This window comes from Myxine glutinosa, chromosome 6 (assembly GCF_964187855.1).
Source record: "Myxine glutinosa chromosome 6, kmMyxGlut1.1, whole genome shotgun sequence".
NCBI classification, from domain to species: Eukaryota; Metazoa; Chordata; class Myxini; order Myxiniformes; family Myxinidae; genus Myxine; species Myxine glutinosa.
The window spans coordinates 184,540,447-184,563,479 of record NC_136266.1 but is presented as its reverse complement, the minus strand read 5'-3'; the positions used below and the strand labels follow the sequence as shown (position 1 = coordinate 184,563,479).

General features: G+C 47.4%; 1 protein-coding gene across 50 annotated transcripts in view; it reads left to right on the top strand.

Annotated features, from left to right (window-relative positions):
- LOC137429030 (chromodomain-helicase-DNA-binding protein 5) overlaps nt 1–23,033 on the top strand; it is a 115,981-nt gene that overhangs the window by 14,919 nt on the left and 78,029 nt on the right. For 34 of the 50 annotated variants that reach the window (XM_078780973.1, XM_078780972.1, XM_078780971.1 and 31 more), the window contains exons 3-12: nt 8,463–8,771; nt 9,010–9,122; nt 9,220–9,452; nt 9,573–9,724; nt 9,968–10,115; nt 10,338–10,564; nt 10,721–10,951; nt 16,317–16,520; nt 20,681–20,889; nt 22,331–22,462. In XM_078780973.1, coding sequence (XP_078637099.1) covers nt 8,463–8,771; nt 9,010–9,122; nt 9,220–9,452; nt 9,573–9,724; nt 9,968–10,115; nt 10,338–10,564; nt 10,721–10,951; nt 16,317–16,520; nt 20,681–20,889; nt 22,331–22,462 — 1,958 coding nt within the window. The remainder of the gene's footprint in view (nt 1–8,462; nt 8,772–9,009; nt 9,123–9,219; nt 9,453–9,572; nt 9,725–9,967; nt 10,116–10,337; nt 10,565–10,720; nt 10,952–16,316; nt 16,521–20,680; nt 20,890–22,330; nt 22,463–23,033) is intronic. The other 16 variants (XM_078780985.1, XM_078780984.1, XM_078780979.1 and 13 more) reach the window with 3 other exon arrangements.

Here is a 23,033-nt window from a genome sequence, read left to right as displayed (position 1 = left end):
TCGTGTACAATGACAATAACCGGCAATTGTCCCGGGGCTGGGCGATTCTGTCTCTCTCTCTCTCTCTCGAACTCTCTCTCTCTCGAACTCTCTCTCTCTCGAACTCTCTCTCTCTCGAACTCTCTCTCTCTCGAACTCTCTCTCTCTCGAACTCTCTCTCTCTCTCTCTCTCTCTCTCTCTCTCTCGAACTCTCTCTCTCTCTCTCTCTCTCTCTCTCGAACTCTCTCTCTCTAACTCTCTCTCTCTAACTCTCTCTCTCTCTCTCTCTCTCTCTCTCGAACTCTCTCTCTCGAACTCTCGAACTCGAACTCTCGAACTCGAACTCTCTCTCTCTCGATCTCTCGAGAACTCTCGAACTCTCGAACTCGAACTCTCGAACTCGAACTCTCGAACTCGAACTCTCGAACTCGAACTCTCGAACTCGAACTCTCGAACTCGAACTCTCGAACTCGAACTCTCGAACTCGAACTCTCGAACTCGAACTCTCGAACTCGAACTCTCGAACTCGAACTCTCGAACTCGAACTCTCGAACTCGAACTCTCGAACTCGAACTCTCGAACTCGAACTCTCGAACTCGAACTCTCGAACTCGAACTCTCGAACTCGAACTCTCGAACTCTCGAACTCTCGAACTCGAACTCTCGAACTCGAACTCTCGAACTCGAACTCTCGAACTCGAACTCTCGAACTCGAACTCTCGAACTCGAACTCTCGAACTCGAACTCTCGAACTCGAACTCTCGAACTCGAACTCTCGAACTCGAACTCTCGAACTCGAACTCTCGAACTCGAACTCTCGAACTCGAACTCTCGAACTCGAACTCTCGAACTCGAACTCTCGAACTCGAACTCTCGAACTCGAACTCGAACTCTCGAACTCGAACTCTCGAACTCGAACTCTCGAACTCGAACTCTCGAACTCTCGAACTCGAACTCTCGAACTCGAACTCTCGAACTCGAACTCTCGAACTCGAACTCTCGAACTCTCGAACTCGAACTCTCGAACTCGAACTCTCGAACTCTCTCTCTCGAACTCTCTCTCTCGAACTCTAACTCTCGAACTCTCTCTCTCGAACTCTCTCTCTCGAACTCTCTCTCTCGAACTCTCTCTCTCGAACTCTCTCTCTCGAACTCTCTCTCGAACTCTCTCTCTCTCGAACTCTCTCTCTCTCGAACTCTCTCTCTCTCGAACTCTCTCTCTCTCGAACTCTCTCTCTCTCGAACTCTCTCTCTCTCGAACTCTCTCTCAACTCGAACTCTCTCTCCCTCGAACTCTCTCTCTCTCGAACTCTCTCTCTCTCGAACTCTCTCTCTCGAACTCTCTCTCTCGAACTCTCTCTCTCGAACTCTCTCTCTCGAACTCTCTCTCTCGAACTCTCTCTCTCGAACTCTCTCTCTCGAACTCTCTCTCTCGAACTCTCTCTCTCGAACTCTCTCTCTCGAACTCTCTCTCTCGAACTCTCTCTCTCGAACTCTCTCTCTCGAACTCTCTCTCTCGAACTCTCTCGAACTCTCTCTCCAGCTCGAACTCTCTCTCCAGCTCGAACTCTCTCTCCAGCTCGAACTCTCTCTCCAGCTCGAACTCTCCCTCAACTCGATTCTCACTCAACTGAGGTGGGGGGGCTCGGAGCAGGGTTTTATGGCTCCGCCCCGGCCTTACTCGAATGTTCCAAGCCCCACCTTTCATCGCCGTGGTTAGCCACTCCCCTCGTGCTCTGATTGGCGGCTCGCGCTTACCGGCCACTCCCCCCTGCAGCTCCTCCCTTCGGCCTTGCCAGACTTGTTCAGGCCGAGCACGTGGCATTCCAGCGCCAAAGGACCACCCTACTCACGGGCCTGCTCAACGCAAAACTAACACAGGAAAGGACTACGCTTACATGCACTAAGAAATAACTGAACTCGCGAGGCTTCATGTTGTGGTGCGTCTACCTACGAGGGGGGTTATACTTTATTCCAAAACCACAACTTTATATATATATATATACATACATACACACACACACACACACACATCTCGTTTTTTCATTTATGTTCCTCAATTATATCTCTCTAATTCACACACACACACACACACACACACACACACACACACACACACACACACACACACACACACACACACACACACACACACACAAGTGGGTCATGCACACACACACGGGGGAGTGGGTCACACACACACACACGGGGGAGTGGGTCACGCACACACACACGGGGGAGTGGGTCACGCACACACACACGGAGTGGGTCACGCACACACACACGGGGGAGTGGGTCACGCACGCACACACGGGGGAGTGGGTCACGCACGCACACACGGGGGAGTGGGTCACGCACGCACACACGGGGGAGTGGGTCACGCACGCACACACGGGGGAGTGGGTCACGCACGCACACACGGGGGAGTGGGTCACGCACGCACACACGGGGGAGTGGGTCACGCACGCACACACGGGGGAGTGGGTCACGCACGCACACACGGGGGAGTGGGTCACGCACGCACACACGGGGGAGTGGGTCACGCACGCGCACACGGGGGAGTGGGTCACGCACGCGCACACGGGGGAGTGGGTCACGCACGCGCACACGGGGGAGTGGGTCACGCACGCGCACACGGGGGAGTGGGTCACGCACGCGCACACGGGGGAGTGGGTCACGCACGCGCACACGGGGGAGTGGGTCACGCACGCGCACACGGGGGAGTGGGTCACGCACGCACACACGGGGGAGTGTGTCACACGCACACACGGGGGAGTGTGTCACACGCACACGTGGGTCACGGGTCACACGCACACGTGGGTCACGGGTCACACGCACACACGGGGGAGTGGGTCGCACGCACACACGGGGGAGTGGGTCGCACGCACACACGGGGGAGTGGGTCGCACGCACACACGGGGGAGTGGGTCGCACGCACACACGGGGGAGTGGGTCACACGCACACACACGGGGGAGTGGGTCACACGCACACACACGGGGGAGTGGGTCACACGCACACACACGGGGGAGTGGGTCACACGCACACACACGGGGGAGTGGGTCACACGCACACACACGGGGGAGTGGGTCGCACGCACGCACGGGGGAGTGGGTCACACGCACGCACGCTCGGGGGAGTGGGTCACACGCACGCACGCACGGGGGAGTGGGTCACACGCACGCACGCACGGGGGAGTGGGTCACACGCACGCACGCACGGGGGAGTGGGTCACACGCACACGCACGGGGGAGTGGGTCACACGCACACGCACGGGGGAGTGGGTCACACGCACACGCACGGGGGAGTGGGTCACACGCACACGCACGGGGGAGTGGGTCACACGCACACACACGGGGGAGTGGGTCACACGCACGCACGCACGGGGGAGTGGGTCACACGCACGCACGCACGGGGGAGTGGGTCACACGCACGCACGGGGGAGTGGGTCACACGCACACGCACGGGGGAGTGGGTCACACGCACGGGGGAGTGGGTCACACGCACGGGGGAGTGGGTCACACGCACGGGGGAGTGGGTCACACGCACGGGGGAGTGGGTCACACGCACGGGGGAGTGGGTCACACGCACACGCACGGGGGAGTGGGTCACACGCACACGCACGGGGGAGTGGGTCACACGCACACGCACGGGGGAGTGGGTCACACGCACACGCACGGGGGAGTGGGTCACACGCACACGCACGGGGGAGTGGGTCACACGCCCACGCACGGGGGAGTGGGTCACACGCACACGCACGGGGGAGTGGGTCACACGCACACGCACGGGGGAGTGGGTCACACGCACACGCACGGGGGAGTGGGTCACACGCACACGCACGGGGGAGTGGGTCACACGCACACGCACGGGGGAGTGGGTCACACGCACACGCACGGGGGAGTGGGTCACACGCACACGCACGGGGGAGTGGGTCACACGCACACGCACGGGGGAGTGGGTCACACGCACACGCACGGGGGAGTGGGTCACACGCACACGCACGGGGGAGTGGGTCACACGCACACGCACGGGGGAGTGGGTCACACGCACACACACGGGGGAGTGGGTCACACGCACACGCACGGGGGAGTGGGTCACACGCACACGCACGGGGGAGTGGGTCACACGCACACGCACGGGGGAGTGGGTCACACGCACACGCACGGGGGAGTGGGTCACACGCACACGCACGGGGGAGTGGGTCACACGCACACGCACGGGGGAGTGGGTCACACGCACACGCACGGGGGAGTGGGTCACACGCACACGCACGGGGGAGTGGGTCACACGCACACGCACGGGGGAGTGGGTCACACGCACACACACGGGGGAGTGGGTCACACGCACACACACGGGGGAGTGGGTCACACGCACACACGGGGGGGGAGTGGGTCACACGCACACACGGGGGGGGAGTGGGTCACACGCACACGGGGGGGAGTGGGTCACACGCACACGGGGGGGAGGGTCACACACGCACACGTGGGAATGGATCACACACACACACGGGGGTCGGGGGGGGGGTGGGTCGCACACACACACGAGGGGGGGGGGGAGTGGGTCACACACGCACGCACGGGAGGGGGGGGAGTGGGTCAAGCACACACACACACACGGGGGAGGCAGTGGGTCAGACACACACACACACGGGGGGGAGGCAGTGGGTCAGACACACACACACACACGGGGGAGGCAGTGGGTCAGACACACACGGGGGGGGGGGGGGGGCAGTGGGTCACACGCGCGCATACACACACACACACACACACACACGGGTGGGTCACTCACACACACGGGGGAGTTTGTCACACACACAGGGGAATGACCACCCACATGCCCCACATTACGTAACCTTGAGTAATAGACAGGCCGGATACACACGACGCATATGGAGCATATTCTGACGTCGAGAGGAAGTCGCACCAAGAACCTGACAAAACAACGTCTGCAATACGTGACAGCACGAGATCACAACGAATGGCAGCGGCCACTTCCGCAGCGATTATAATCGTAATTGCCGGACCAGATTATTTCCCTTTCTGTGTTTATTTATTTATTTCACATCTGTGAAATGGAGTTTCTTTATTAATCCTGGATGTGAACACGATTGATTCAGCTTTGAAAACGTGTGCGAAAATGCAAAAAAAATTTTTTTTTAAAGATTTTGCACTTTTATTTCCTGTAGCAATGAAATGCATCTTTTTTGGGCGATGTATAATCGCTCCAACCGAAACAGGCATTGCCTGGTTTCCTTTGCTTGAGTTGTAATTAACATGTACCTTTGTTTCTTCCAAAAGTAATTTGTAATCGAAGATGTATTGATTCAGTTTTAAAATGCACATCAGTCACGGGTGACTTCATTTTTAAACTTGCATGTATCGAAAACTTTTCGCTTTACAAAGTAAAAATAGATTAAAACCAAATGTTACTAATGAATATTGTATTTCATGGTTAGTTTACATTATACAGGCCTTATCATTTAAAATGCATTTTGTTCTATCAACGTTAACTTTCATCGAATATTTCTCGTCTGTGTTATTTGGGTGGTGTATGATATACTGTGCCGATCTCGGCTATTTCCTGCCTGTGCGTTAACTTTCAACAAATCTTTCCCGTTTTTTGCAACCGAGTCTAAAACCATGTTAGCGACTGGAAAAATGAAATGAGATATTGAATTAGAATTGAAATAAAACTGTGAGGGAGAGCAAGACACCACGGGCCTAACAAAAGAGGCCTCAAAGCTATGTGAGGCAACAAAATGGTGATGATTTGTTTTTGAAGCCCCTCCCAGACCTGGTGTAGCCACTCCCCCAGACAGACGTTTCATAGACAGACAGAATCACCAACGGAGAATATAATATAGATAATATCTATCTATAATTCCAGTAATCTCTGTGTGTGTGTGTGTGTGTGTATGTGTGTGTGTATGTCTGTGACCGCTGTTTCTCGACAACCACGGGTCCGATATACTTTAAACTTGCCAGGTATATTGCTGGGGACCCGAGGATGTGCCTTTTCAAGGTTTCATATTAATCGGAGAAGTAGTTACCGAGCTATGTCCAAAAAACGATTCAACCAATCAGAGAGCAGCGAGTTATCACGTGTGCCGAACGTGCCGAACAGACTCTGCCTCGGACGGCACATTTGAGAGCGTATTCATTTATTTCACGTTGGCAAACTATGTTGCCGCTATGTTGGCGTTAAACTATGTTTTTAAACTAATTAAAACTAATTTGCGATTCTTTCGCTTTCCTGCGCGTTTGTGCACGCTATGGCGATTTCTTTACCAAACTCCGCAAGCCGTTCGCTTTGGACCAAACCATTTCATGTAAATAGAGGGGGGGGATTGTCACCGTACTCGCAAGCCGTTCGCTTTGGACCAAACCATTTCATGTAAATAGAGGGGGGGGGGGATTGTCACCGTACTCGCAAGCCGTTCGCTTTGGACCAAACCATTTCATGTAAATAGAGGGGGGGGATTGTCACCGTACTCGCAAGCCGTTCGCTTTGGCTTTGCGAATGGACCAAACCATTTCATGTAAATAGAGGGGGGGGATATAATTTTAGATATATATATAGTACGGGCATGCCCTAGTAATAATAAATTTATTTATATATATACTGTTGCGGATCTCCCCATCGGCCCCTTTTCCTCTTAAGAAGGGGGGATTAATCCCCTTGTCCGCGACTGACCGACGTGAGTCCTGGGGGTCCCAACGCTCCTTCCGGTCGGGAGCAGCCAGGGTATTTGGTCTACGATAAGTCCCAAGGACCTGAGTGCCACTCCTGACTGCGAAGCAGGGGAGGGCTCCCGCTCGAACCCCGGTTTTAGATGGTCTAGTTGCCGAGCGGTTTTTAGCAACCCGAAGTTCGAGCCATTAGCAAGACTAACCCGATTCTGAACGTTGGCCAAATCTTGCCACAGGTATTCAATGTGGAAAAGACAAGGACGAACGGATGAGGAAGAAGAAGAAGGGAAGGGTAGGAAATAACAGGATTATTACTAACTATTATGCACAAGTCAAAAGAAACCAAGGAGGAGGAAAAATACGAAAATAATTTACAGAAGAGGAAGACACAGTGCAAATATTAACTTACCTATACAAGCTTACTTAAACCCCAGGACAACATAAAGGACAGACGACAATCAGACTTACACGGGGAATGAAGCAGGAATGAATGGCAGGAGAGGGGAGGAAGGTTCAGCTGGAGCTTGCTCCCGCACGGGACGTCGGGCTCGACCTCGACGGCCACCGATGCCACCGCAATCTGGTCACAGCGTAGCAGCGGGTCGAAGCTGCGTGTCACGGGGGGCTGGACTACGGTGGTCTCACTGCGGTGGTCTCAAAGCTGCGGTTGGTTCAAACGCGCATCCCAGCTCCTCCTCAACTGGACTCCGGTGGACGGCTCACTCATCTCCCTCCCTCAATCATCTGAGGTGGGGGCGTCGCGTGACGGGTTATATAGCACCACACCCTGGAACGTTCGCAAAACTGCCCGATCGTTCTCTCTCCGCCCTCTCAAGCCAAACTCCTCATCCTTGGTTGGTTGATCGGGGCTGGTTCACTCCTCCCTCTGATGACGAGGTGGAGACATGCCTTTCTTCTCCGAGCTGACCGCGTGCGTAATGGAGGACTGGTGTAGTTGGTAATGCGGTTGGCAATGCGGTCGGCAATGGAGGTTTTGGGCAATTGAAAGGGGATCTATCTTATTTGATTCGGTGCAATGCAGATTCAACTAGTGGGAGACAGAGCCTTAAACTACATAGAATAAGAAATAACTATTTAGAAGGGTATATGATTTTCTACGTGCATGCGATGGATTAACTAAGCGGGACGACCTTTGACCTTTACACACAAAACAGGTATTTACAAGGAATCATTACACTACTTACAGAGGGTGATATTTACAAAAAAAACAGGATTCTCAAATCCGCAACAATACATACATACACACACACACACACACACACACACACACACACACACACACACACACACACACACACACACACACACACACACACACACACACACACACACACACACACACACACACACACACACACATCAGATCTCTTCTCATGGTAGTGGTAGTGGTGGTGGTGGAGGGTACTTGGAAAGCCATTGAATCGCTGAGCTTTTTGTGAGTTGTTCTGCATGCATCAAAGCGTTAACTTTTCTGTGGTGTCAATTTATTCACTACTTAAGAATTTGTTTTCAATAAGTGACTTTTACAATAATTATTCTCTTTTCAAGATAATTACCTATCTATTGCTTGTTATCGTTATTTATTTAAATTTGTCAGCAATTAGTCTTTCGTGCAAGCAACAGCAATTACGTAGACTCAATGAATTTCTGTGCCTTTTCTTTGTCGAAGTGCATTTGCACACTTTGTGTCCAACACGAGAGTAATAAGCTGGCTCGTAGTGATAGTTTTCTATTTTTTAATTCTGTACACTTGTCTTTTTTCGGGTGCGTGGCAGCAGCGGCATGCACTACGTCAGCAGGAGAGCGACCTTGACGATGATCGCTTGGAACTGGAGGATGAACTTCCGTGCGTGAAGTCTGACAGCGATGCGAGTGACTACATGCCCAGCAAAAAGCGCAAGAAGAAACAACCAAGGGACCGGAAGGACAAGAAGGCGAAAAGACGCAGAGGAGAGCGTGAGAGGGAGCGTGAGCGTGAGAGGGATAGGGAAAGGGAGAGAGAGAAAGAGAAGGAAAAAGAGAAGGAGGATGAAGAAGAGGACGATTATGAGGAAGATGATGATGAGGATGATGATGGCCCCCAGGTGATTTCCTATTTTTGATGCTGGTTTTGCTTATGTTTAAGTTATTTATTCATTAATTAATTTATTAGTGGCTTCATATTTCCTGTGCTGTATTAAAGACATCAGTTATTTATTATTTTGTACATTTTTGTTTATACTCTGTGGATTTAAAATTAATTTCAGCTTTGGCATAGCTATGCTCTTAAGAATGAAATACACTAGTTTATATTTTGACTATGTTGACTGTTGTCCCTGTTAGAAATCTGCGGCGCAGCTTCTTTCTGATTGGGGGTTTGATGATGTTGACCACGTATATACAGAGAGCGATTACCGCACACTGACGAATTACAAAGCCTACAGTCAGTTTATGCGGTAGGTCCACCTTATACTTTGCTTATAATTGTTTAATATATAACAACATTTCAACACAGTGATATTTGTGATTCTCTTATCCTGCTGCTTGATGCAGACCTTTGATTGGAGAAAAGAACCCAAAGATACCCGTGTCTAAGATGATGAAGGTTTTGAGCGCTAAATGGCACGAGTTCAGCACCAACAACCCCTTCAAGGGTTTGGCCCCAGCAGCACCACCACCACCTCCATTGCCCACTTCTTCGCCCGAAAGCAGCAAGCAGGCAGCACCACTTGTTCCCCTGCCTCCTGCTGTTCCACTTCGCAAGGCAAAAACTAAAGAGGGAAAAGGTGAGCTATCATGCCCCACAGTGTTCCTATCCACGAGGAGTGTGGTGTGCCATTTCCTTTTGTTTGTTGCTCTCTTCCTGATGCCGCACTAATACTTGAGTGCGTGCAATGCATCCTCAGGTCCAAATGCTCGTCGAAGAACCAAAACGGCCCGCCTTGGCGAAAATGCTAAAAAGAAGGTCGTTCCAACACCTGTGAAAGCCGTTAAGAAGCTGGCACCACTGAAGATCAAACTCGGCGGCCTTGGAACGAAGCGCAAGAAAGGATCTTCGGTAAGGACGCTCTTGCATGACCCAAATAAATCAAACCACATTATTTTACAAGTACTGTTTGATAATACTACCTTCTTCCACAAATACCTTCTTGATCTCCAACTGCCCAAGTTTTCATCACTCCAGTTTTGGTCACCTCTCATTGGTTCTAAAAAGTGACAAAATTGGTCGTAATTTGTATTGAAATTGATTATCATTTTCTTTTTCCCTTGTTTTTTTTAATTTCACCATTTGTGATTCCAGAGTGAAGATGATGACTTTGATGATGAAGATTATGAGGATGTGGATGAGTCGAGTATAAACAGCTCTTCGATGCGCTCTGATAGCTCGACGGGCAAGGTTCGAAAGAGCAGGAAGAAGGCAAAGGTAGCCCAGAAGAAGAAGAAGAAAGGTGAGTTAAGCGTTTTCACTTTTACTTTCCGGAAGGGACCCAGCAGCACCACCACCAGTATTACTTTAAAAAGTGTTCTTAAAATAATTGAGGAATTATTTGTTCACAAATTCTCTCAGCCCTTCCACCCTCGTTACTCTTAATTGGCTCCCAGTTACATCTGTGCTCTTGTGAGAATTGATTATATTCCTGCAAATTTCCCCGTGCATGTTTTGATTGCAGCGTCATTACTAGGGACACCTCTGATCCTGGCTATTGACACTTGTGTGCCTGCTGCAGGCGATGAGGACGGTGATGGTTATGAAACGGATCATCAGGATTACTGTGAGGTTTGCCAACAAGGTGGAGAAATAATACTCTGTGACACGTGTCCTCGAGCATACCACCTTGTCTGTCTTGACCCAGAGTTGGACAAAGCACCTGAAGGCACCTGGAGCTGTCCACACTGTGTAAGTGAAGAGAATATGGTCTTGATTCTTTGAGAGAAAGCTCCACCATGCTGGAGCTTGTGAGAAGGTGTGAAAACAGTCCATGTTGTCGTTTTGGATGTAGTGTTACTGTACAAGGTATGTCTGTTAATCACAAGTCATTGACATGCTTTTTAGGAAAAGGAGGGAATTCAGTGGGAGGCCAAGGGTGAAAATGAAAATGAAGATGACGAGGAAGAACCAGATGATGAAGAGGAAGAAGATGACCACATGGAGTTTTGCAGAGTGTGCAAGGATGGCGGCGAGCTGCTGTGTTGTGATGCCTGCCCGTCGTCGTACCACATCCATTGTCTCAATCCTCCGTTGCCTGAAATTCCGAATGGGGAATGGCTGTGTCCACGTTGCACGGTATGACGTTTGCTCCTGTAATGGGTGCTTAAAGGTTTCAGCAAAGTTTTTCCATTTATTTATTTATTTTTGCGAAACTCAAAAGCAAAGGTGTCTGTTTGCTTGTCTAGTTTCTCTTAAGCGCCAAGTTGTGAAAAGTTGACATTTTGCGCACTGATTTGATGCGAGTTAATGAAATGCTTAAATTTGGTGCAATCAAATCTCTGGTATGAGTACGCAGATTTTCAATAACAATGCTTGTACGGTAAGCCAAGGCTGATATGTTTAAAATATTAATGTTGTGCAACTGTATAATGGTTTAGTGATGTTCCCATGTTTGAGTATCTCCTATAATAACTGAAACACTCAGGAGGGGGAAGGAGAATAATGAACATACCACTTAAATTTGACCTATGATAGGGCTTAAGAGCACAGCTCAAGGAAGAGTAGCATTATTGAACTCCCAGTGAGGTAGTGGGGCAACAACACGTGTCTTTTGAAATGACGTAATCAGCACCAGATTGCTTGGTGCTCATGCGCTAAACCCCCTAGTAATGAAGTATATAGGGTGGTTTGGTCTCGTAAGGATTGTAAAATGAAACTACGAAAAAAAAGAAACTTTGAAGAAGCCAAACGTACTTGTAATGATTTTGTGAGAAGAGGGTTCCTCTGCGCAACAAAACAGTTGGAGAATTTCCTGGTCAACTCGTCCAAAAGGTTATCTTCCTGTCCCTATTGCAATAGCTCCACGATATGGGCCTGTGAAAGGCCGGATGTTCGTATGTGGTGCTTTTTATCCAAACTTATGCTTTTTAACACTGATGAGAAGGTACTATCTGGAGCTTGTTGATGCATAGGTTGTTTTAAATGATGATATTTACTATTATGTTTGGGAGGAGGGGGTGAGGGAGGTAAGCGTGGACGTTTTGCGGTTGTGATTGCCGTTATAAATATATATGTATATATATATATATATATATATGTATATCTATGTGTAATATCTACAGTGCATTCGGAAAGTATTCAGACCCCTTCACTTTTTTCACATTTTGTTTTGTTGCAGCCTTTTGCTGAAATCGTTTAAATTCATTTTTTCCCTCAACAATCTGCACTCGATACCCCCATAATGACAAAGAGAAAACAGGATTTTAGAAAGTTTTGCAAATTTATTAAAAATAAAAAACTGAAATATCACATTGACATAAGTATTCAGACCCTTTGCTATGACACTTGAAATTTAGCTCAGGTGCCTCCCATTTCTCTTGATCATCTTTGAGATGTTTCTACACCTTGATTGGAGTCCACCTGTGGTAAATTCAATTGATTGGACATGATTTGGAAAGGCACCCACCTGTCTATATCAGGTCTCACAGCTGACAATGCATATCAGAGCAAAAACCAAGCCATGAGGTCGAAGGAACTGCCTGCAGAGCTCAGACAGGATTGTGTTGAGGCACAGGTCTGGGGAAGTCTACAAAAAAAATCTCTGCTGCATTGAAGGTTCCCTGGTGTTGGGCTAGCGGCTAGGGTGCCGGCTTAGGATCCAAGGATCCTGGGTTCGAATCCCGGTCGATCGCTGAATTAACGCCAGGGGGGTTGACTCAGCCTGTCATCCTTCCGAGGTCGGCTAATTGAGTACCAGTTCACTGGTAATTCGCTGTTTGTCGTTAAAGGCGGCAAAAAGGGTTGGCGTCAGGAAGGGCATCCGGCTGTAAAACATTGCTTCAAATAGGGGACCGAAAAACAACAACAACCACGGTTCCCGAAAAAGGCCAACCCCCGCTTTGCGGGGAAAAATGGCCTCTAAAGGTGGTTTTTTAAATTTTTCTATTGAAGGTTCCCAAGAGCACAGTGGCCTCCATAATTCTTAAAGGGAAGAAGTTTGGAACAACCAGGACTCTTCCTAGAGCTGGCCGCCCTGCCAAACTGAGCAATCGGGGGAGAAGGGCCTTGGTAAGAGAGGTGACCAAGAACCCGATGGTCACTGGCTGAGCTCCAGAGATCCTGTGTGAAGATGGGAGAAACTTCCAGAAGGACAACCATCACTGCAACACTCCACCGATCTGGGCTTTCTGGCAGAGTGGCCAGATGGAAGCCAAACAGTTCAATCTTTGTTTCATCAGACCACAGAATCTTGTTTCTCACAGTCTGAGAGTCCTTTAGGTGCTTTTTTGCAAACTCCAAGCGGGCTTTCATGTGTCTTTCACTGAGGAGAGGCTTCCCCATCCAAAGCCATGATCTTTTCTACACCCGTTAATCCACCCCCATCCCTCCCAAAATTTTTGCTGATGTGTCCATCTATCTTGTCCACCCCTTGTGTTCTACCCTCATCTTTACCTGCATCCCTTTGTTTGTCTGTCTCCATCTACCTTCTGCCTCCGCTCTGCTGTTGGCATTCCCCCTTTCTCCTGCTGTTCCCTTTATGTTGAGTCCTGATATGCTGAGCTCTTCCACAAGCCTAGACCTTGTATACAAAAATAAAAATGATAAAAAGGTGATTCTTCACTATTACAAGATAGTGCTAAAGCTATATATAGCACAATATCTCAGTGTTGTGGACTGATTTTGGTGAAACCTTGTGGACAGGTTGGGTGCGTGACACGGAGGGATATATATTTTGGTGAAGATCTGAATCCAGATACGATAATTTTTTTTAATTTTTATTCCTTACCTGATTTTTCACCATTGGGGGCACAGACCAAAAATTGTGTATATACTACTGTGTTCAAAAAGTATCCGACCTTTATTTTTCGTGCGTAAAAAAAAAAGAAGCTAGGGAGGCGTTGATTGGTGCACGTATGTAGGCGATCCTAATGCGCACGCGTGAATTTTTTCCCACCTGCAGAAGCTGTCATTCGACGGCAGACCGCCGATGAGTGAGGTCATGTAAGCGAGCGCCGTCGGATTTTCGTTTTTGACAAAATGACGGAAAAACTTGAACAACGCTACTGCATCAAATTTTGTGTAAAGCTTGGCGATTCCCAAGTGGAAACGATCCGCAAGATTCAACACCGTTCATTCCATTATGAAGGAGGATTTGGGCTTCAGGAGAATCTCAGCGAAGTTCGTACCAAAGCTGCTAACGATTGAGCAGAAGCAACTCCGTTTGGAGATCGCACAGGACATGCTGGAGACTGTGAACAGCGATCCCAGCTTCCTCAACACAGTGATCACTGGCGATGAGTCCTGGGTTTATGGGTACGACCCAGAAACCAAGTTGCAGTTTTGATGCAAGTTTGATGAAACACAAAATTTGATGCAGTAGCGTTGTTCAAGTTTTTCCGTCATTTTGTCAAAAACGAAAATCCGACGGCGCTCGCTTACATGACCTCACTCATCGGCGGTCTGCCGTCGAATGACAGCTTCTGCAGGTGGGAAAAAATTCACGCGTGTGCATTAGGATCGCCTACATACGTGCACCAATCAACGCCTCCCTGGCTTCTTTTTTTTACGCACGAAAAATAAAGGTCGGATACTTTTTGAACACACTACGTATATATATATATTCTGGCTTTAGGTATCTATATATATATATATATATATATATATATATCATGATATTTCAAAACGTTGTGGATGTGTTGGTTCAGACATTTGGTGACAAGAACAAGCCAATTATATTGTTACTGATCGCGGTTTAGATGTTATGATGGGCCGAGCGGATGGTCCAACCGCGACCGTTACAGGATCCCCGACTCACCCGATTCACCCAGAACTTTGGCCGTATCGCACCGCAGCTGCCCAATCTGGGAAAAGACTAAAACGACGAAATGCAAAGAGGAAAAGGAATAAAACGAGAAGACGGACAGAAGAGTAATTGGATTTATTGTACACACACAAGCAAAAAGGAGCAATCAAGTTTATTTACAACACATAAGACGCAAGTGACACAGTGCAAATACTAGCTTATACAGACTTAATTAACCCAGGGACAGAACAAACAAAACAAACTCACATACACAAGAAGGGTGGAAAGGCAGGAGGTGGATGGCTGGAGGGAGAGGAAGGTCCAAAGGGGGTCCTGCAGCACGATCGGCGCGTTTAGCAGCCGCCGTTCCTTTACGGCCTTGCTCAAAACCGCCGTCCAGGCCCCAAGTGGCTGTTGTGGCTGCTGTGGACGTCGCGTGCTTTGCCAGGACTCGTCTGACTCGTCTGGTCCAAACCCTCAACTTTCTTGGTCCACTCACTCCTCACCACCGACTCCTCACCGCAACCAACTGACCACCACCACCGACTCCTCACCGCAACCAACTGACCACCGACTCCACTGACTGACTCTCTCTCACGCCTCTTGCGCGCGCGCCTTTATAGCGCCTCCGGCGATCAAGCCGCCGGCCTTCAGGACACGCCCATCGGTGTGCTCACCTCGGCCCTGGTTGGTCATGCGACCCTCTGGCTCCGCCCTTGATGACGACGGGCGGGCACGCCTTTCTTCTCCGACCCGAGCGCTTGTTCAATGGTGGTTTTGGAGGGGAGGTAATTGGCAATCGAGGCTCGGCAATGACGAAAGGGGATGTGAAAGGAAATGGAGATTTTGGGGATGGGAATGAAAGGGGATCTATTCTCTTTCACTGGTGCAATGGAGTACTTCAATTAATGGGAGACACAACCTTACCCTACAACACAGAATAAGAGATAACTATCAAACAGGGGTATTCTATTATTTGGCTGACGTGTATGCTTGTGGACTAATTATGGGATGCCCTTTCACCTTTACACAGCTCCGGAGGCAGGGGGCGCAGAATAAACAATAATAATAATTTACACAATCAAAAAAATATACAGTCCTCATATCCGCAACAATATTTTGGTTCAGGTCCAGATCCAGATCGGGCCTATCGTTGGGATAGAAAAAGTAAAATTTTCAGCCTGGTGGATGGTAGTGCTCTGCAGAGTGAAGTTCTCGTTTGCTTCTTTTGTATCAGTTGGCCATTTTTATTTTTATTTCATTATTGGTGCTGTGATTTAGCTAAGTAAGGTGCAGTGGCTCTCAACTCGTTTCAGTCCACAGACCACCAGGCCAATCAAAATTTTTTCCTGGACCACCTCGGACTGAGTTCGAACATGGCTTTTGAACACTGCTTAAAACATTCGGATGGCGGTGCCTGCTCACACCGTGTGACTTTGGACAATGTTCCTGTTGTTCACCGAAAAAAGTCACCATGGACCACCAGTTGAGAACCTACGGTTTTGGTTTTGTGTATTAAACGTTTTAACTTATGTTTTCTGTAAAAATTTAGACACCTTTTGGGGGAAATAAAAGTTTACTTTATTTTACCTGAGGCACCAGCCGTATTTTCTGCTGTACCAGCCGTGTCGTACCAGCGCGTACAGCCATGTTTTGGGTACCAGCCGTGTTATCTTTGGGTATTTTCACCACCTACAGTGCCCACCCGTCGAAGGCAAGGTGCAGAAGATTTTGCACTGGCGCTGGGGGAAGCCTCCACCACCCACACCTGTAGCAAGACCTCCAGATCTACCCCCAGAAGCCCCAGACCCAAAGCCTCTCGAAGGGCGACCTGAGCGCGAGTTCTTCGTAAAATGGCTGAACTTGTCCTACTGGCATTGCTCATGGGTCACAGAGTTGCAGGTATGGCGTGGGCTTGTCTTTACTTCTGCTTATGGTAACGATTGCGACCAATTTCTGATATTTGATTTTTGTTGTTGTTACTTTAGTGATTACGTTTTCCATGCATGCTCCTATTTGTTGTCTTTTAAACTAGCAAATGCATGATCAAAAAGCCGTCTTTTTGCTGATGGGAATAGTAAGAGAGAGGGGTGGGAGAGGAAGAGGTGGGGCTGAGAGAGACAGAGACAGAGACAGATCTCCAGTTGTCCGCCTGTCAACCTTTCGCTATTTTTGCTGCGCCTCCCTTATCACCCAGCTGATTGTTCTGAAACTTGACACATGAATACAAGCCAGTACCCCCCACAATCGCTCTGTCTTCAATTTTTTTCAATTTCAGATCATGGGGGCTCCCAGGGTGGGATACCCCATGAAACTTCGGATCCCTACTCGTCCCTTATTTGCCAAGCTCTTGCTCTGAAACCTGATACAGCACTTTTAATCGATGGTCGTCAGGATCTCCTGGTCTTGTATGTTTTGATATCAGATAATGGGGGCTCCATTATTTAGATCTGGGGGTTACCCCCCCCCCCCCCACCACGAAACTTCGGAGAGAGTAATAGGGGGGGAGGGAGAGAGATTGAGAGAGAAGGGAGGGACAGCGAGAAATGGTGGGGGAGGAGAGAGTATGGAAGTGAGGGAGGAGCTGCGAGTGGGTGAGGGATGTGAGCGAGAGAAGTGTGTGGTTAGGGGGTGGGGAGGGGCGGTAGAAGGAGGTGGGCAAGAAAGGAAAGAGGGAGGAGGGCTGGGGGTGGGGGGGAGGTGAAAAGGTGATGCCTCCAAAAATGAATGGAAATTTTTCAAAGATTAAATTAATTAATATATTAAAACAATATTTTCCATTTCTCTCTTGTACTAGTAGTTCAATTGTCCAGTTTCTTTACTCAATCTAATCCTTCCATTATGTTAACCATTCTTTTAATTTGATCTTTCATTTAATTTATTTTGCTTTTCTAACTCCGGATATTTCCTCATGGAGAACCTGGGTACGGCCATTGGAGCCTTCACAGCGATCCTGCTTGTTAATTATTTTCGTTGCGCTCAATGAAGTTACACGTTCTGCATATTCTTTAATCTTTTCTTCACTTGATATAATTTTCGAACAATAGAAAAAGGTTAAGTTTAATGCTTGGGCAATTTCACATTTTCTTGTGTCATTATGGAGAAGGAGGGATCACACACAGCCTTGCTTGAATAAATGCGCTTGGTTATAAGAATCGCTAATGTCTTAAAAATTTCAGATTTCACCACTTATTTAGTCCCCCAGGCTTTGATCCTCAAATCTGAACACAGATTTTGATTATACACTTTAATTAGTCTGGACTCTATTTTGCACCATCTCCTCTCTGCAGAAAGCAGGATCTTGGTTGTTCCAGCAATATCTAACTTGGTCTTCACGTGATGTCTGTGAAGCAATACAGATGGTTCAACACCAGTAGAACTATGGGGAGTACATCTGTACACAGCTAACAAATTGCGTACAGAGGGAACCACTGGGTGGTGTGTAATTTTAGCAGTTTGCACAACCTCATTCAGTACCTTGTTAAATCTTTCAATCTCACCATTCCATTCAGGAAGATAGATCGCAGAATGTGAATGTTTAATACCTCGTTCAGCAAGAAAGGTAGAAAACTCGTAAGAATCAACTTGTGGTCCATGATCAGTAATGATCTCATCTGGAAAACCTTCTCGACTAAAAACAGAGGTGAGAAACTCTATGACAGTTTCAGTTGTGGTAGACTGAGTAAATGTAACTTCTGGCCATTTACTATAGTAGTCAACAAGATTGACACCAAATCTGTTGTAATGGGAAGCATATGGTCCGACAATATCTAATCCTAACTTGCGGTAGAAGGAAGTGGAACTGGTTGCGTAGGGCCATTATGGAAAATAGCAGTCTTATATCGGTCATCTGACAAACGTAACAATTTCGAATAGCACATTGAACCTGGGTGTCCATTTTTGGCCACCAATACAACTTTCTCAATCGTTGTTTCATGCGAACAATGCCTTGATGTTCAGCATGTCCAATGTAAATCAGTCGAGTAGTAAGGTAATTGGGGATAACAACTCGTTCACCACGGAATATAACATCACTGTGAATTGACAACTCCTCATGAATGGCGAAGTACAGTTTCACAGTGTCATTGACCATTTTAGACTGGGACTGCCAACCATTTTGAATGTACCGTTTGACTTGTACTTGAGTGCCATGAGTTCTAATCGCTTCGACTCACTCGTCATGAGAAATACGAACGTCTTTTAGCAAGACTTCACAAACACGGTCAACATCATGATCCATGTCAGTGCTGTCATCAGCAGTATTGGCAGGTAACCTCTCCGCCGGAATAGCGTTTCTCAATATCGGTCAATTTCCGAGATGCACAGGCAATAGTGACCTCAACACTGTCACGGTTAATCTGTCATTATTGCACCGAGTCCGTAACCAGAAGCGACAGTGGTAATAATTACGTCTAGAGAAGGGTCAAAAAGTCCTAACCCGGGGCTATGTATGATGGCATATTTCACGGCGGCGAAAGTTGTCCTTTTTCCATGCAACTACGACTGGCTATATCCATTCAGAATCTTCGACATGCTCTATAACGTCCTGTTCCTGAAGGCACTTTAGCTCTTTCGCTACCTCCTTTCTAACAGCAAATGGAAGGGGGTACAACTTCTGTTGGAAATGTGAAATCTCCTTTTAAGCATGTGTTGTGAGATGGAATGGATGTGAATGAATGCTGTGAAGAGAAACAGGTTGAGATGGTTTGGTCATGTGTTGAGGAAGGATGAAAGTGACTGGTTGAGAAGAGTTATGGAAATGAATGTAGAAGGAAGTAGAGGACGGGGAAGACCGAGAAAGACATGGCTAAAAATGGTGGAAGAAGAAATGCGGGCAATGGGGTTAACAAGGAGAGATGCAGAAAATAGGGCAAAATGGAGAAGATTGTCATGGGGACCGCAAGGCTAACCCCCGCTCTAGCAGGGAAAATGGCCTTAAAATGCATGTTGTTGGAAGATGGAATGGAGCCTTCGAGGGTCCAGAGTATCCGCTGCCTTTTTCCTCTGATCATGTTTCCAGGACAAAGTTGACATTTTCACAGCTCGTTCTATTCTCCGATCTATTTCTGTAGTTTTAGCATCTTTTCTCACCTCTAAGCCCGCCTATCCTGGGTTGAAATCCTGGCCCAGCTGTAAACGATCATCCCTGTGTTTCACGGGCAGGGTGATTCATGAATGTGTGCGCCATTCTTCGGATGTATGTTAAACTGACGTCCCATCTGTCGGCATTAGTTGGTAGATGTTAAAGATCCCACAGTGTTCTTCATGAAGAGTAGGCGAGCTGTCGCCGGCACCCTGAACCAATAACAAATTCCTGCTGTAACCTACTCAGGGCATTGCATCAGCGGCACAGCTGCGCCCACAGCCATGTGATGCATACAAAATAAGAAACATATTTTAGAAGCGATGTTCACAGCACAAATGCAGTCTCAATCGTGCATAGGTGACCAAATGATGTGTGCTGGTGATCTAGTGGTTTAACAGGTAGCGGTTAATAGCGTATTCCTTTGCTTCTATGCAACAGATGATCATAAGGCTGCATCTGTGAGGTTGGTGGCCATGTATTAACCCCATTGACTTATTCCAGCAAGTCATTTGTCCTGAATTTTGTGAGATTATTGTCATGATTTTTTTTTTTCATTTGGATGGTGTTCAACTTGCATTGCATTAAATTGGGCAAAGTTTCTTCATAATTTGTGATTTGGGGATATTTTCAAGAAAGCTTTTCGATATCCTGGATCTTTTCTTCGTTTGAGTCCACGTGACAAAATGGGCATGCTTTCATACAACCCAAATCTCTTGAAGTGTTCCATGGATGAGTAAAGAAAATGCTTATGTTTCTGACTCTTCCCCAGATTTGATCAGCTTGTGCTCAGTAGTAGAGCAAATAAATGAATATTGTGTGATTGGGGCCTTGCACACTGGAATCCAAGAAGAATTAAAACTTTATCGTGAGGGCACTGTGAAGCCAATCTCCAATGATCAAATGTAGTTTTTATTTTCATTTAATTGTTTTTCATCTCAATGGCTTGCTGCCTTGTACCCATCCTATCCGTACATAGCTGGAGATCTACCACCCAGTGATGTACCGCACGTACCAGCGCAAAACGGAGATGGACGAACCTCCATCATTAGACTATGGTGAGGATGAGGGGAAGATTGAACTGAGGCGAAAGGACAAGGAGCCAAATTTTGTGGAGATGGAAGAGAGGTTCTACCGCTATGGCATCAAGCCTGAGTGGCTTATGATACACCGCATAATCAACCACAGGTGTGCCATTATGTGTGTGTGTTTGTGTGTGTCCGTGTCCACGCCTATATATATTTTCACTTTAAAGCAAGGCAAGGAGACTGGCCTGACCTCTTTGGACTATTCTGTTTTACTTCCTTGTTAACCTCGCCAGAGGAAAGGGTATTGTATTTGAGTCCGTATGTCTGTCTGCCCGCACAGAATGAATATGATTGTCTCAGCAATCGTTGGTCCAATTGACAGGAAATTTTCGCCATCGGGGCACCTCCACCTGTAGAATTTTTAAAAATAATTATGACGTCATATGTCGCGTACGGGCGCTATCTTGGAAAACACGAAAAAAATTGCAACTCTATTTCCAAAAGCGCTGCGTAGAAAAAATTGAGACATGGCTCATTGTAAAGTCTCATCTAGGGATAAATTGGTGGCGAAAATAAAATAATGATGTCATCAGTCATGTGGTTCGGGCACCATGTTTGTTTTAACACAGCCTTAAAACCACTAAAAACACATCCTGGTGAGGGTCTGCGATCTCTGATTGCTCTTTCTTGTTAAAAATTGTAATAGTCATGTGGTATGGTGCAGTAATTGAGTTGAATGGTGCCCCCAAGGCACTTTGATTAGTACACATACTGCCGCCACTGAAGGTGGATGGGGATTACTTTCTCATTTGTCTGAGCAGGATATCTCAGTTATGGACGGATTCAGCCAAAACTTGGTGGACAGATTGGGTGTGTGACGATGACGAATTGATTTGATTTTGTTGAATATCTTTGTCATTGAAAGTTGGGGCCAAAACAATATATATATATAGAGCACAATATTTAAAAAAGCTGTGGACAAGTTATGACAAAACCTGGTGGACGAGTTGGTTATATGACAAGAACAAGCGAATAAATTTTTGTTCAGGGCTTGATGCAGATCCGGCCTATCGGTGGGGTACAAAACGTAAACTGTTCAGCCTGGCGGAGGTATGTGCTCCATTGAATGCCCGTCTAGTTTTAAATAGTATGCTGGGGTATTTACCAATTTATTGTTGGGATGACTGGAGAAAAAAATTGAGGCGCCATGGTAATTGAACATGAAACTAGTAAGATAATGCCATGATGCTTTGCCCACCTGTATATCGAGCTGCAATTCTCGCATTTGCTTCATGTACGCTAACCTCATTCGCTACATCAGATCTGTTTAACTGAGGACGTAAAGCTCTAAACAAACAACCGTCATGCTTGCTCATGCGGATGCCAAAGCCCAGAAAACATTTTTCTTGCAAAGTATTTTGTAAATCGAGGCCTTTGAAGAACAGAACCACTACAAGGAGAAAAATGAATGTGAGCAGACCACTTTGTTTATAAAAAAATATATATATATATATATCTTGTGGAAAACTGGCTGATATTTGATGACCAAATGAGGGTCTTGTATTTTCGATTTTTGTGCAAACTTCATGAATTCTCTGCAGTATGGACAAAAAAGGAAACCTACACTATCTTATCAAGTGGAGGGACTTGCTGTACGAACAAGCCACCTGGGAAGCCGAAGAGTTGGACATTCCTGAATTTGACAACTACAAACAGTTATACTGGTTCCACAGGTATGGACCATGATCTTTATCTTATTCGCATTGCATAGCTATTTTCATTCCATTCGGGAAATGTTGGCGTTGCTTCCTTTTCACAAAAACTAATTTAATGGCCATCTTAAGGGTCCTGAGGGTATAAAATGTTAACCGCAAAAGATGGACTTTAGATCACATATTTAGACCACACCAAGCACAAGCAGATCATACCCCTCAATGGGGGTCATTAATTAGCGAGATTGGTTCTTACCAACAGCTTGATGGTGACATTATGAATATTCTGCGACTAGGTTGGTCCCCAGAAATCTAAAATCAAAATTCTTAAGAGCTCTTCAACCTCTGAATTTTAATCCCCAAACCTCTGTGATGCGAGTCCATTGTTTTCAACCACTAGACACACACCTTGTCAATTTTTTCATACGTGGCTTGCCAACCTTTGATATGCGCCTTGCCAACCTTTGATATGTGCCTTGCCAACCTTTGATATGCGCCTTGCCAATGTTTTGACGCGCGCCTTGCCAACCTTTGATATGCGCCTTGCCAACGTTTTGACGCGCGCCTTGCCAACCTTTGATATGTGCCTTGC